The sequence below is a fragment of the Fusarium coffeatum genome, assembly GCF_003316985.1.
Source record: "Fusarium coffeatum strain FIESC_28 chromosome Unknown BRIP53273_contig_34, whole genome shotgun sequence".
In the NCBI taxonomy this organism is placed as follows: Eukaryota; Fungi; Ascomycota; class Sordariomycetes; order Hypocreales; family Nectriaceae; genus Fusarium; species Fusarium coffeatum.
In genome coordinates this window covers 208,798-221,905 of record NW_022157831.1, presented here as the reverse complement: position 1 = coordinate 221,905, position 13,108 = coordinate 208,798, and the positions used below count along the sequence as shown (strand labels likewise).

The window sequence follows — 13,108 nt, the reverse complement described above, 5'->3', positions numbered from 1 at the left end:
GTGTATGCAACAGCCCTGTTAGATTGAGGCTCATTGATCCTAAGCTAAGCTGAGCTATCGCACTCGCATTTTAGCGCGTGGACGTGTCGCTGAGCGAGAGACGATAGGCGAGACCCAATTGGAACAAGTAAAGATCATCATGAATCAGAAGTGTCAGCCTCCATTATGGGGCGGTGTCAGCATTTTAGAGACTAGGAATGCGAAGCCGCTACGCTAGTGGAGGATCAACCGGTATGCTTCTTCTTGTTTCAAGCCCGTCAGCATTTGGTTTATTCTGATGAATATTATGTCTGTATAATGAGTACTTTTGGTTATAATCCTCTTCATCTGACTTGTAGTGTTAATAGTCATTAAAACCAAAGAATTCTATCCTTATTCTGCACTATACTGGGCATGGGTAATCAGAACCCTGCTGGTGAGATAAAGATAGCTGTAGATCAGATAAAATGTAACGCTAAGAAATGCGAGAAGCGAGTCCGAAGCAACGGGTCATTCACAATCCAACCAATCATAACCGATCTAGCTTCCCAAAGGATGCATAGCCTCGTAGGGCTCTCATGCCAAGGTGCCTTGCTAATAATTCAGCTACGCGTCATTGACACAATATTCAATTCAACCTTGGTTTATTTCCGTCAATATAGCTAACTCTTTAAAATACAAGCTTAATTGTTTGCTGGCTTGCGTCATCTTGAACCTCAATAGTAGCTCTGCTGTGATATAGACTTTGGGAATTGTTTAGGTCTTTGGTGAGATGCATGATAATCACCCCGACTCTAACAAATGACAATACCCGTAGATATAGGCACATCCACAGTGATTTGTCTCCGAGCCATAGAGACTAATAAATTGTATGTTCACGTTTCACAACAAGCGGTGGACTAACATGTATGGACCGACAATCTTACGCTTAGATATCCAAGCCAATCTAAACGCAATCCACAAAATACTATTATCTTACCATCCATTCCAGGCGAATCCATTCACACGTGTACGCGTAACTGCCCTATCCCTGTGCCCCAAGTTGTCACATTGCAACGGCCGCAAAAAGCAAAATCATCTTCCACGAGCTGTCAGATTCTTACTGTAAGAACGATGGAACTAGTGGAGTGGAGGTGAAACCGGCCCGTGTAATTGCTAGTTGGAATTAAAGTGGTGATACAAGACAAGGCCGTTTTAGTCCGACTCCTTGTCCGTGTCGGAGAGTCGGTGGTTGTCATGTCCCCGCTCCGAGTGCGAAGATAGCACAGCCTCCCGTTCCTGTCTCTAGTGGCTATGTCCATATCAATGGTTGCTAGCGAATCACCATCAGAAACTACCAAACAATATCTTAATTGACTATTTTTTCGTTGACTCAAAAGGATCTATAGAAACATACGATTCAACCCTAGCAAGTAATGCATTTTGCGTCTCCTTTGAACCGACCACTATGCATAACCATCCCTTGGACGGTAACGGATGTTCATCACTGGCCTGCCTGTCAACAGTCATCACTACAAGGCTCAGGGCGCCAGAATAAATCAGCCTGAATGCTGGTCTAAGTTGGCATAAGATGACCAAGTTATTTCGTCTCTTATGCTTTCGGTGGCTAATTCCTCTAATACCTTTGCTTGAGTCCTCTGACTTGGCTTCCTGCTAGGTACCTTGATCGAATCGACCTCCTCGAAAGTATCGACATTTATTTCAATGTCTATAAAGCCTCTTCCCCCGCATCGAGTTCCCCCCTCAACCTCCAATCAGTCGATCACACGACCATAGGTACAAGATATCAACGGCAACCAGACAAAGGTCCCTGAGTTAACCACTTACAGCCTCCGGTTAGGCATGACTAATCCTCGGTCCGATCTTCAATAACTCATGGTGGCTTCAAGCCTTCCGCGATGGAGATACTTTGACATCTTCTAGATATCTTCCCATGCTCCGAGTTCCATCGGATGTGGCAAGAAGCATTTGCTGTTGACCCGGTGAAGTCCAAGTAACTGAAGGGTTTGAGCTGCGACGAGAGTGTGTCTTGGGAGCTTCGTTTCCATCCCTTTACTTCAACGGAGTGTAACTCCTCGATAATACCTTGTTGGTTTGAGCTTCTGGAATGCCATGAGTTAACACAGTACTCAACTGCTGATCACACGACCTTCACCTATATCCAAGTCTGAAAACCAGTCAAGTTGAACTCCAACATATGCACCCTCTTAGACGTGCTCCCTACCGATATCCGAACATCAACAGCCCATACGAACGTTATCAAATCGCTCGGCCCTTCCATCAGCCACCAATCAATCTCGCATCTCATGACACCAATTGACTTTTACGGAGTTCCATTTCCGCCTTCTTTCACCCAAAAGTGCAATGAAATGAATTCATATGGAATATGCCATTCGATAAAGTCTTGGAACTTCTTTCTCTGAATCGAGTCGCCGGGGCTGCAGAGGTAATGAATGCATTTGCCACATCGTGGAGTCGACGTTAAGGCTCAAACTGAGCCTTTAAACTCGTATACAACTATATAGGAACTCACGTACTATGTTCCGTCTTAGGTACCTTGGTGATAACTTTACGTATCAAGAACAGATCGAGACTGAGCCATGTCCTGACATGTTGGAATCCCCATAAGTTCATATATGTTTTCGTTGCCAGACCCTCCAAATTGGACAGATATATATTGTCTCTGTTCACTTTGACGCTTTCTGAGCAGTATCAATAACATGAAGTATGCCAAGATCTTGGCTTGCATCTCGGCGGATCCAAACATCATGAGATGCCTATTTGGGAATCCGTGACTTGCACCGAGAGTTTGGCGCCCCCGGCCGAGCATCACTGACCGGAGAATAAATGATTGGTCAGATAACTTAAGCTTAACGCAAATTGTACCCAAGATCAAATGGCAATACAACGTGTCGCTTTCAATAAGAGAAGACAGTTTGGTAAACATACTTTTCTTCTAATCCAAGGGCTATTGGCCTATAGGGGTTTGCTGAACTACAATATATCGGATATCTCTAATCATACACTATGAAAGAAAGACGAAAGGAAAACAAAGAGAAGCCACACAAACTTAGTGCTCTGGGAGATCTGGAGCAACTTCTTTGGAGTTGTCCGCGCAAGACCAGGGAGTGCCTGTTCGTCTCTCGCTGGCGCCCACAATTTGCAGAATAGTCCCGTATGTGCCGAGGACCATGATGACAGTACCAATGGCAATAACGAAGATACTCCAGACGACCATGAGTGCCCATGCCACACCGCGCTTCTTGCTGCCCCAGTTGTCGTACAGCCACATGATTCCATATGGTTGGAAGCAGAGAATTGTCCCAAACGTCGCGCCAATAAGCGCTACGAGAGAGCCAAAAATAGGGATAGCGCTGGCGATAATGTAGGAGATCAAGGCCGTACCGCCTGTACAAACAAGCCAGGTGCCCCAATGAACAAGGCTGTTGCGAGAGAGATGGTCAGAACCCCGGAGGATACGGAGGAACAAGTATTTTGCGGGAATCTAATGCCCGTCAGTCAGAATCTCGATCGATCAGGCCATTTCGAGGATCGCGATAGACTTACATGAGTGACAATCATGGCAGTGACGAGTAGTCCAGGAAGGGCAAAGCCATAGCAGATCTTCATGAAGAAGGGGCCTGCAGACCCTAGGGCGGGGGACGAAACATAAGAGCCGCAGTAGTAGTAAACAACGGCACCAATGGTTGAGTATACTAGAGTTATAAATGCCTGGGACCAAAGTACCGCACGAGAATATAACTCCGGTTCGCGCATCTCGGCCGCTATGGAGAAGAAGGCGGGAGTACCGGCATAAGCAAAGACATGACAGCTAATCGCGCTGAAAGCTTGGGGCCAAGTAGGGTTGCCGAACTTCTTCCAGTCTGATTTCCAAACCCTGAGTGGTATAGGAGCCATACGGGGACGTTCTTGTTGTGTAACAGCAACAGTGACGATCAGGATAGCAGTCATGATACAGGTAAGGCCAATCCAGGCAACCCATCCCATCTTGCTAAGCGTTCGGATGCTTGCGAGAGAGAAGGCGAGGAAAGCGGAAAGCGCGACGAAGATTGCAGTACAGGCAGCGTGATCAGAGATAGCGTTGAAGCCGATCGACATGCTCAACATGGCGGATCCAGCGACAAAGACCCAGTCTTGACGCGACTGTGTTAGTGGGAGCAAAGCAGGAGGAAGGGGTCAAGTCCGTTACTCACTCAGCAAAAACATAACAGCTGTGATCTCGCGACCGATTTTGCCAAATATTTTGAAGGCTACATCATCGACAGTATAGGTATCGGGATGTCTGCGCTTGAAGGCACCAATCATGTAACTAGACCATGTAGTAATGACGCCAACTGCGCAAAGACAAAGGATGCCTGGGACGAGACCGAGTGTGTCGAAACTGGCGGGAATACTAAGCACACCGAGTCCTATCTGGGTCTTGGTCATGAGAGCAATGGTACCGATCCAACTCAACTGGAATTTGTTAGATGCATACAGGACAAGGGCAAGGAATGTTTGGATGCTTACACTACGAAAGTTGGGTCCTTCTTCAGTGACCTCACCAAAGACGGCATCTTCAACAAGGACGGTAGCGGTCTCGCCTGTTAGCGAGGGACGCCTGTCGACGATTGTAGCCTTTCCATCGGTCGTAGCTGGTTTCTCGTGCGGGGCGATAGTAACGTGAGAAGAATTCATGATAACAGTGATGGGAACGAACGACTGTTGAGGAGGGTTTATGGTATAAACTATCAGAGGGGATGGGTTGTGTAGAAGTTGAGTTTACGCGGGACTCGAGACTCGGGAAAAGAATGGCAGTAGATCACCAAGGGTGGCTGTTGCCCTTTTAACATCGAGTCGATCGGGGCAGTTGATTCTGGGCGTTGCCTTTCTGTGCGCAGGGCTTGCTCCTTCTCCTATCAGCAAAGTCACAGCGATGCTACCAATCGTCCATCGTGAAGGATCCACAACTCTAGAGACAACTCAGGAGGTCAATTACAAGCCATATGATAATGAGATGCGAATGGTTGTCGGGCATTCCCAAAGTGGCGAGTGTTCCTCCCTCCTACTCCTTCGTTTCATTCCCACACATTCGAGATGGGGACTCAAATGGAACGTGTGGTTCTGTGTTGATATTCCTATAGATGATGGATTCCGTTGATATAAATGAAGGACAGTTGATGGTTTATAGCTCCCATGATCGATGTGTTTCGAAACCAACTTGAGTGTTGTTGTCATTACAGGTACGACTTGAAGCGGCCATCGTTGTGTTGAATCCAAGCGTAGGTATACTGGTACCCGGCCGACCAAGGAACGCTCTAATACCATTTCCAAATATTAATTATGACAAAAGTACTCTTCTTCTTAGATACCTAGGTAACTTTGAAGGGTGCTTCCACTGCCAATTGTTGTTACGACGTCTAACACCAAGATTCCCCAGGTCGAACCCAAAGTGCCCCATATAACAAGCATCAAACACTGTCAATCGGAGATATTGTCAGACTCTCTTTTGAGACTAGCTAGACTAGCACCATAGAACTAAGCTAGAAGCTTGTTTGACAGAATGTCAATGTACATACAACTCCTGATGTTTAAGTTAGCGCCGCATTTCCCCAAACCTCGTAACACACAGCAACTTACCCCAAATATCAACAACGCCTCATGCGGGGATGTCCTATCATCCGGAGGTTACCGATCTAAAGCCATGATAGCTTGGTGCCTGAGTAGGTAACCTATCACGTTCTCGCAGATTAGTCCTACCTATGCGTGATCTCGACGTTGAGTATCCCACGCCTTTCGTATGTAGCTGCGACAACACCAGAAGGCAACTCGCAAAGGGCCTGCCAACCATAATCGTTAATTGAGCAAAGAACTCAGAGCAAAATGAAGATACATCTATCAGATCAGTTGAACACTTTGCGGTATATAGAATAGCAACCAATTGTTTGGTTCCGAATCATGACTTCGACTTCCCAGAGTGTGTTGGTGTAGGGTATCTTGTCTCGACTCGAGAGTATGGGTGGATGCCATAAGAGTATTCTATTCATTTACCCTTTCACAGTTCCATCAGTCACAGAGGATGTAATAATAAAAGTCTTTCCTCTCACATTTATGTAGAATATTCTGTTTGAGCGAAAAGTCTTGAAAGCTGGTGTTACTCTCCACGCAATAATGACTGGAACAATAGGCAGTATGAACAGGCAAACATTCAATTTAACCGCTAGCTATCCAATCCCAGCAACTTCAGTCCGAAAAGGGAACATCACCAGACTCGGGAATTTAAAGCCCCTGTGCATGACCTCGCACCACATCCAAGCAAACTCATCCAATATCAAATGAGCCGTTTCACCTTTTCCACTACCCATGTCATCTACAAACATCGAGCCCATGTGGCCTTCCTATTCGATCTAGACGGAAATACTGAATAATAAGGCAAGCGACATTTGACAATCCGCGTATTCGACTAAGAAATTCGTAAAATAAAGTCAGTGCCTCAGACCTAGATCTCGCCGAGATGCAAGATCTGGGAAATGAGACAGGTGGAGCAAACAAATTGGCGTCTCTGAACCCCAGCTTTGCCAGGGGTCTGCAGACGGGTGGCTTGACTAAACCCCTTGGCGGCATTCCAGTGCGCCCCATTTACAACGTCTTTCAAAGGATGTAACAGAGAAATCCAGTAGATCACAGCAAAAGTTCGTCAAATAGACACATCAACTTTCAATTAGACAATAAAGAATAACTTCCAATCGCAGATACCGGATTGCAGATTAGAGATGTAATATACAAAGTAAAAAACGCCAAGATAGCGGTGGTATTTAAAAGTCTAGCCGAGTATTGTACATTGAAAGACATTTAAATACAGAAAAGCTCATGAGATGCCATAGCCAGCAGGCCTAAACAGATACAATTGGAAAAGGGAATAGCTTAAACCAGCATGTAAGCGGCGAAACCAGCGACGGCAGCGAAGATAGCAGAGCCGGCGAAGGAAGAGGCACCAGCAACAGCGGGAGGAGTAGGTCCGGGAACGCTGGGGCAAAGTCAGTAATGTATTCAAGTATAAACAGATATCAGAGTACTCACGTCTGGTTACCGCCGCCAATGGGGGTGGTAGCAGGAGGAGGAACAGCAGGTCCAGTAGGAGCAGGGCCCTCAGGCTCACCAGGATTGCCGGGCTGCTCAGGGTTCTGGGGGTTCTGGGGGTTCTCGGGGGTGGTGCCAGTAGCGCAAGGAACCTGGACGGTCTGGTACTCGACGCTGGTCATGACAGTGGTGTACTCCTTGGTGATGGCCTTGACGGACTGAGAAGGAACGCACTGCTCGGGCTGGCCAGGGACGGGAGTAGGAGGGACAATGGGCTTAGCACCGCTCTCGGTAGCGGGAGGAGCGGGGTAGACGGGAGGGTGAGGGACGGTGCCATTACCGGGCTGGCCAGGCTGCTCGGGAGTAGGAGGCTGAGCGGGCTGGGTCTCGGCAGGAGGAGCGGGAGGCTGCTCAGGCTTTCCGGGAGTCTCAGGCTTCTCAGGCTGCTCGGGAGTCTCGGGCTGCTCAGGTTGCTCAGGCTGTTCAGGTTGCTCAGGCTGCTCGGGAGTCTCAGGCTTCTCAGGCTGGCCAGGAGTCTCGGGCTGCTCAGGTTGCTCAGGCTGCTCGGGGGTCTCAGGCTGCTCAGGCTGGCCGGGAGTCTCGGGCTTGCCGGGCTTCTCGCTGCCACCGGTAGGCTCAACGGGGCAGACGGTGGTGGAGACGGCAATGGTCTCAGTAACAACAACGGGGGTGCCACCAGTGGCGGGGCAGTTGGGGACCTCGGGACCGCAAGAGGTGATGGTCTTGACGTTGGTAGAGTAGATGGTAGAGGTGGTCATGGGAGCCTCAGTGGTGGCAGGAGCCTCAGGAGCCTCGGTGGTAGCGGGGACCTCAGGGACCTCGTAGGCCTCAGTGGTGTCAGCACCCTGCTGAGCAGAGGTGACCTTGGGAGGGACGGGGTAAGAGGTGGTGCTGACAACGGTGGAAGCAGCAGGGCAGTTGGTGACCTCAGGACCGCAAGAGGTGATGGTAACTCGCTTGGTCTCGTAGACCTTGGAAACCTCGTCGTAGTGGGCCATGGCACCAGAGGCCAGGAGAGCAGCGGCGGCAGTAGAGTAACGCATCTTGGCGGATTTGATTGTAAGTTTGGTAAAGAAAGTCTGAAGCTACAAGCTTGAAATAATAAGTTGATATCGAAAGTGGTGAAAGAATGGACGACCTAAGTCAAATGTTCTGAAACTAGCAGCTTAGAAATGGCTTTTTGGGCTGAAGAGAAAGGGAAGAAAAGATGCGATTGAGGTCGCAGGATGGTCGCATATTAATAGCGATATCGATCCATAGAGCAGCAACTCCTATACGGAGATTACGTACCATGGTCCAAGGAGGCCATCCATCCATTCTGGGTCCAAGGGGGGTTCCAGTAAAGGCAACAAACATGGGACGAAGTGTGTGAGTCTAGCATCAAAGCTGGGGGAAGCCATGTCGCTTGCCCCAGTCTTTCAGAGAAGGTCACCCATGGAGCCTTCTGTGGCCTGTGGATCCCAGCCCCATCTCATCCTTGAGAGTTGGCTGTTAGATCACCATCTCTTCTGAACCACGGACCATGGGCCATGACTAGGAGCACGGCAGATAGATAGCATGGCTTGCAGGAATGGCCTTGGTAGTCAGTGCAGTTGATGCTGTCTAGTCTGCGAGCTGACGAGTTCGTGAGGCTTGCCTCCAGTTTTCGGATTGAATCTTTCTTAGCGGCTTGTCAAGCCCAGGGATTTGATCGAAATCTTGGGAACGAAATCTGATCCCTTGCATTGGAAGGGAGGTATCGATGGCCGTTGTCGTTCAGTGGACCAGTCGAGCATCGCCCATTCACACTCTGTTCACCCTCTTCATCTCGGTCGTCCAAAGTGGATTCCGCCACACCCAGGGATCGGCAGGCCCTGCTTGCATGCTGAGTGGCTGCTCAATTGAGGAGGGGGCAAGTTTCGCGGCGCCAAGTTCAGCGAACGGTTCGTCGAGGATTGAAAGAGGCTGAAGATGCTTGTTTTATCTGTCACAAAGATGATAAAAAAGTGCGAAGAACTTCCGAGCTTGGTAAAAAGTCACCGTTTCTTTGACTCGATTGTTAATTTGTTTCTTACCGTCTCTTGCCAGCTCCTCCTCTCAGCAAGAGTTCAGCAGTATGCCGTAGCTTAGAGCGCGGCATATGAGGATCGATGCTTGGTGCATGTTGATCAGGGATAGTTCCTGGAAGGCGAAACCGGGGTTTATTTCCTGGACCAGGCAATTGGCGAACGTTGGCGCTTTTTTACTGGGGTAGTTGCTAGCATTGGTCGAGTGCACCTTCCTCTGGAGGCCGACCGCTAAAATAAAGGACCAGGTGGGTCGAAGAAAAAGCGAGACTTAGCTAAGAGTATTATAAAAGTTAGGACAGTTTACCTTGAGCTTAGAGCCTAAGCAAGTCTAAGTTATTTTGTCAATAGACTTCTGCGTCCTGGTTATTTTTCGGACCGCCTAAGGACTTCCAGGTTGTGCAAGTCTCCATCCCTTTTTATGCAGGGATATCATCAACTCGTTGAAGTGCCTCTTTCAAGTGTTCGCTTGCGAAAAGAAAAGAACCTCTATGCACAAAACATCGGACCGAAAACTAACCATTGTTGCAAGAACCCTGAATTGTTTTTTATGTCAGGAAAGGCCAAGACATGTCTTGTTTCGCCTTATCTGCAGCTTGGCGAGTGGCACTTAGAAGACGGTTCTAACGCTATGAAAGAACTTTTGCGTCTTTGCTCTATTCCAGAATATTGAAACAAAATCCTAATAACACATAGTACCCGTCCAGCATTGATCAAGAAGTGTCTGACTGCATAAACCGTAATAGCCAATGAAACTACAGACTTGTCCTTCATTCTGACAACGACAGCTGATTTTTTCTTTATCCAGTGCTCGCGTAGGAAATCTGATTGGATCTCTGATGGTTGCACAAAATCTGAGACAAGACTAAACGCCCTATGGAGTCAGGAGCCTCCTGTTTACAAGGGTCTTTTGCGCCACCCTCTCAACTTAGATTAATGCAGGAACCCACCCGCCAGGTATCGCCATCCCAAGCAAGTCCCCATTAAAATCAAATCCCGATGCGCGCATCTTGTCAAAACTTGGCATCGGATAGGCTATTGCGTACTTGCTGAGCTGTGCTGTACTCTAAGGTGAGGCTACCAAAAGTCTATGCTGAACAAACAATCTCAATTCCCCAAGATAGAAACAACAGCTGACGTCTTAGTCCTCCGATCCGATGAGCTTGTTTCTCTGATTGCCATATGTGGATATGAGGGAGGGTTAGAAAGTGCAACATCACAATCAAACAAGAACCGAGATCACAGCCTTCTAAAAGCGGAAGATTTGGCCGCCATAGTTGGGCCCTAGATGCTGTAGGCACTGTAAGTTGCAGGCTGCTTTAAGATGTATTTCGGTTACCTCACTGGGGGTTACTTGGAGAGATTAATGTTAGTAGTAGATACGAATAAATGGTAAGAGAATTGAGTCTAGATCTAACTATCTGATGTGTCGGTGAAGGAAGCTTTACTCTTCGAATCTCAAGAAATTTCTGTTTCTTTCTGAGGCGGTGACGGTTATTTCGCATCATCATCACATTGAGAGGCCTCAAAAGCGAATGGAAACATGGGAGCCGCTATGGCCATTCGACTAATGATTGGATTCGTCCAATCTTGGGCCTGGCAGCTGAGCTTATTCCCGCGATTAAAATGTACACTCCCTTGTCACACGATGTAATAAAGCCCCGAGCTTTTACTCTTCTTGTTGTCGGCTTGAGCGAGCTGGTGGGTGTCAGAAGAGTTGTCCTCTAAGGCTTAGGGTACAGAAATAAAGTAGCCCAAATGCTGGCCTAAGCTGGCATAAGGTGATCAAATTATTTCGTCTCTTGGGCTCCAGGGGCCAATTCTTATGACACCCTGAGGGCGAGTTGGACTTTGCTGATCAAAACAGAACATTAGACTCCATCCCATGACGTCGAGTCGTGATGAAACAAAGAACCACAATATTTTGTCTTACGCGGCTTCAAAGCCAAAAGGTCCACCCACGATAATGTGAACTCGGATTGCCCGTAAGACAAGGCGATCATCGATTTTAATCTCTTGACAATTGTCACTTACATCAATAGTTTAGAAAAAGTGCTTCTATTCTCGTCATTCTCTCTGCCGTGTCTTTGCTTGCGTAGCGTTTCAATAGCGGTATCAACTCACTTCCATTACTTCACTTCACCACAAAACCCCTGCAGAACTGAACCCTGGCTGCCTGGCTTGGCTGACTGTGAACCAATGCCCCAGCCGGTAGTGGCTTGCCGCCCTTCTCCTGACGATCTTCCCGCCTGTCAATGGAAGCTTGGCAACGAATCGTTGGCTGCAGCAATAGTCCGCATATTAAGAACACCCATCCATAATAGTGTGACGGACTCCCCTATAACGGAGAATTATAGGGGACTCTAAGTCAAACTAGGCACTTTTCTGTTAAACAAAACGAAGCCAAGCTAAACATTAAACATCTCAACTTTCACTATTCCTTACAAGATCAAAGAAGAGGAATAGATGGGGAAATGAAGATGACGAGTCATCTCTATCTTAACAAGCCTCTAGTCTGTTCATAATCGCGCCGCCGCTCACCAAAGATGTCTTCGCACGTTTGAAGCGCCGAGCGCTTGTCGATCTCTATTGTTTCAGCGAATGTCTTGTCGATCGTCACTTTTTGGCAAGCCATTACAAGGAAACAAAGAACACGGCCCACAAGGTGCTGATCTCAAGTTCACGTCATGCGCCAATATTGACCAGTGATGCTTGTCGCTTCCTCTTTCTATCCGAATTTCAAAGAGGGAGCTGAGACGAGTTACCGAGATACTCCCCGAACGAAACATCGGCTATTAGTCGATCGCCCTTCAGCTCTTCTCAATGAGCTCATGCGAAAGATGTTCGAAACGCACTTTGTTATGCGAAGCGCCTGTCGCTACGTTCTCGCAACCCTCTGACTACCTATAAGAGTTTCGATGATCTTATCACTTTGATACTCGGGCTTCGATTACATTCCGGGCCTGTATATTATGCTTAATGCTTTCTGCGACCCGTTGCATCGATACTTCTAACGGCTCTCTGACTCCGAAGTTAATCTGTCTCTGAACACTGAAACCTCACACAGATCTAGCAGTCTGAAGATTCGAAACAATAAGGCTACCGAGAGTTATTGCCTCTCACGGAAGCTACCGTTCGTATACTCTGTCTGCATCATATTAATGATAGCTTCTCTCACCTCAGTACGGTTCGCACATGAGGCCTTCACTGGAAGCGTTCTTGCACCTGTATTTTGCACAAAGGTGCAAAAACATACAATGGGCAGTCTCGCCTCAAGGTAAAGTCCCGAAGCTCATGTGATCGAACACAAAAATAGCCGTGGTCGTCCAAGACGAGTTGTCATGCCAAGAATCGCATAGCCTGGTCAAGCTTCAACAGATTCAGACTCGAAACAATGGCAAGTCGATCTCGAAAACAACGTCGTGCGAGTATAACGTTTTCCGTCAAAAAAGTTACACTATGAAGGTTCATAGCTCCAATGCTTGCACCAGACCAAAACAACCTCAATGAAGCCGGGACATGAATAGCTTCGACTAATGTTTGAGTCTGGTCTTGCAGGTTGCAAAACTTCCAAGATATCGCCTTTGTCATATCAAAGTAACGATCTCGAGATCAAAAGACCTATTCCAAAAGATGGAGATCGAGGAAAGCTTGGGTAGGTTGCCCTGACCCACTGGATAGGGCTTAAGGTACCCGTTCATGTCGAAGGATGTCGATTTTTGGGGCTTCCATAATGAGTATGTGTCTGTACGAATGAGGTTATTCGGCGTCGATGGTATCCATATTGAAGCATTGGGCTACAGTGTAAGTGTTTGAGTTGGTAATATGGCTCAAAGTAGCTCAGGCAGTTACCGCTTATCTGTTCTTGGTCTTGTGCATGACGATAGATCCATGATCCGCATACAAACCTGAGTCTTGAAAAGATGTAGCTGCTGTCATGTTTCATTCAAGATAGATACGAATGTTGAGCTGTCTTGATCAAG

General features: G+C 47.6%; 2 protein-coding genes across 2 annotated transcripts; both read right to left on the bottom strand.

The window, feature by feature from the left end:
• Positions 1-3,049: 3,049 nt before the first annotated feature.
• On the bottom strand, positions 3,050-4,677 carry FIESC28_01377 (uncharacterized protein; the record flags this gene model as incomplete). The annotated part of the gene is made up of 4 exons (XM_031155528.1): positions 3,050-3,484; positions 3,547-4,133; positions 4,194-4,455; positions 4,510-4,677. The coding sequence occupies 4 exons, from the start codon at positions 4,675-4,677 to the stop codon at positions 3,050-3,052; spliced, it is 1,452 nt and encodes a 483-aa protein (XP_031020475.1).
• A 2,226-nt stretch (positions 4,678-6,903) lies between these two features.
• Positions 6,904-8,123, bottom strand: FIESC28_01376 (uncharacterized protein; the record flags this gene model as incomplete). The annotated part of the gene is made up of 2 exons (XM_031155527.1): positions 6,904-7,006; positions 7,060-8,123. 2 exons carry the CDS (start codon positions 8,121-8,123, stop codon positions 6,904-6,906), a joined length of 1,167 nt encoding a protein of 388 aa, XP_031020474.1.
• Between the last annotated feature and the right edge of the window lie 4,985 nt (positions 8,124-13,108).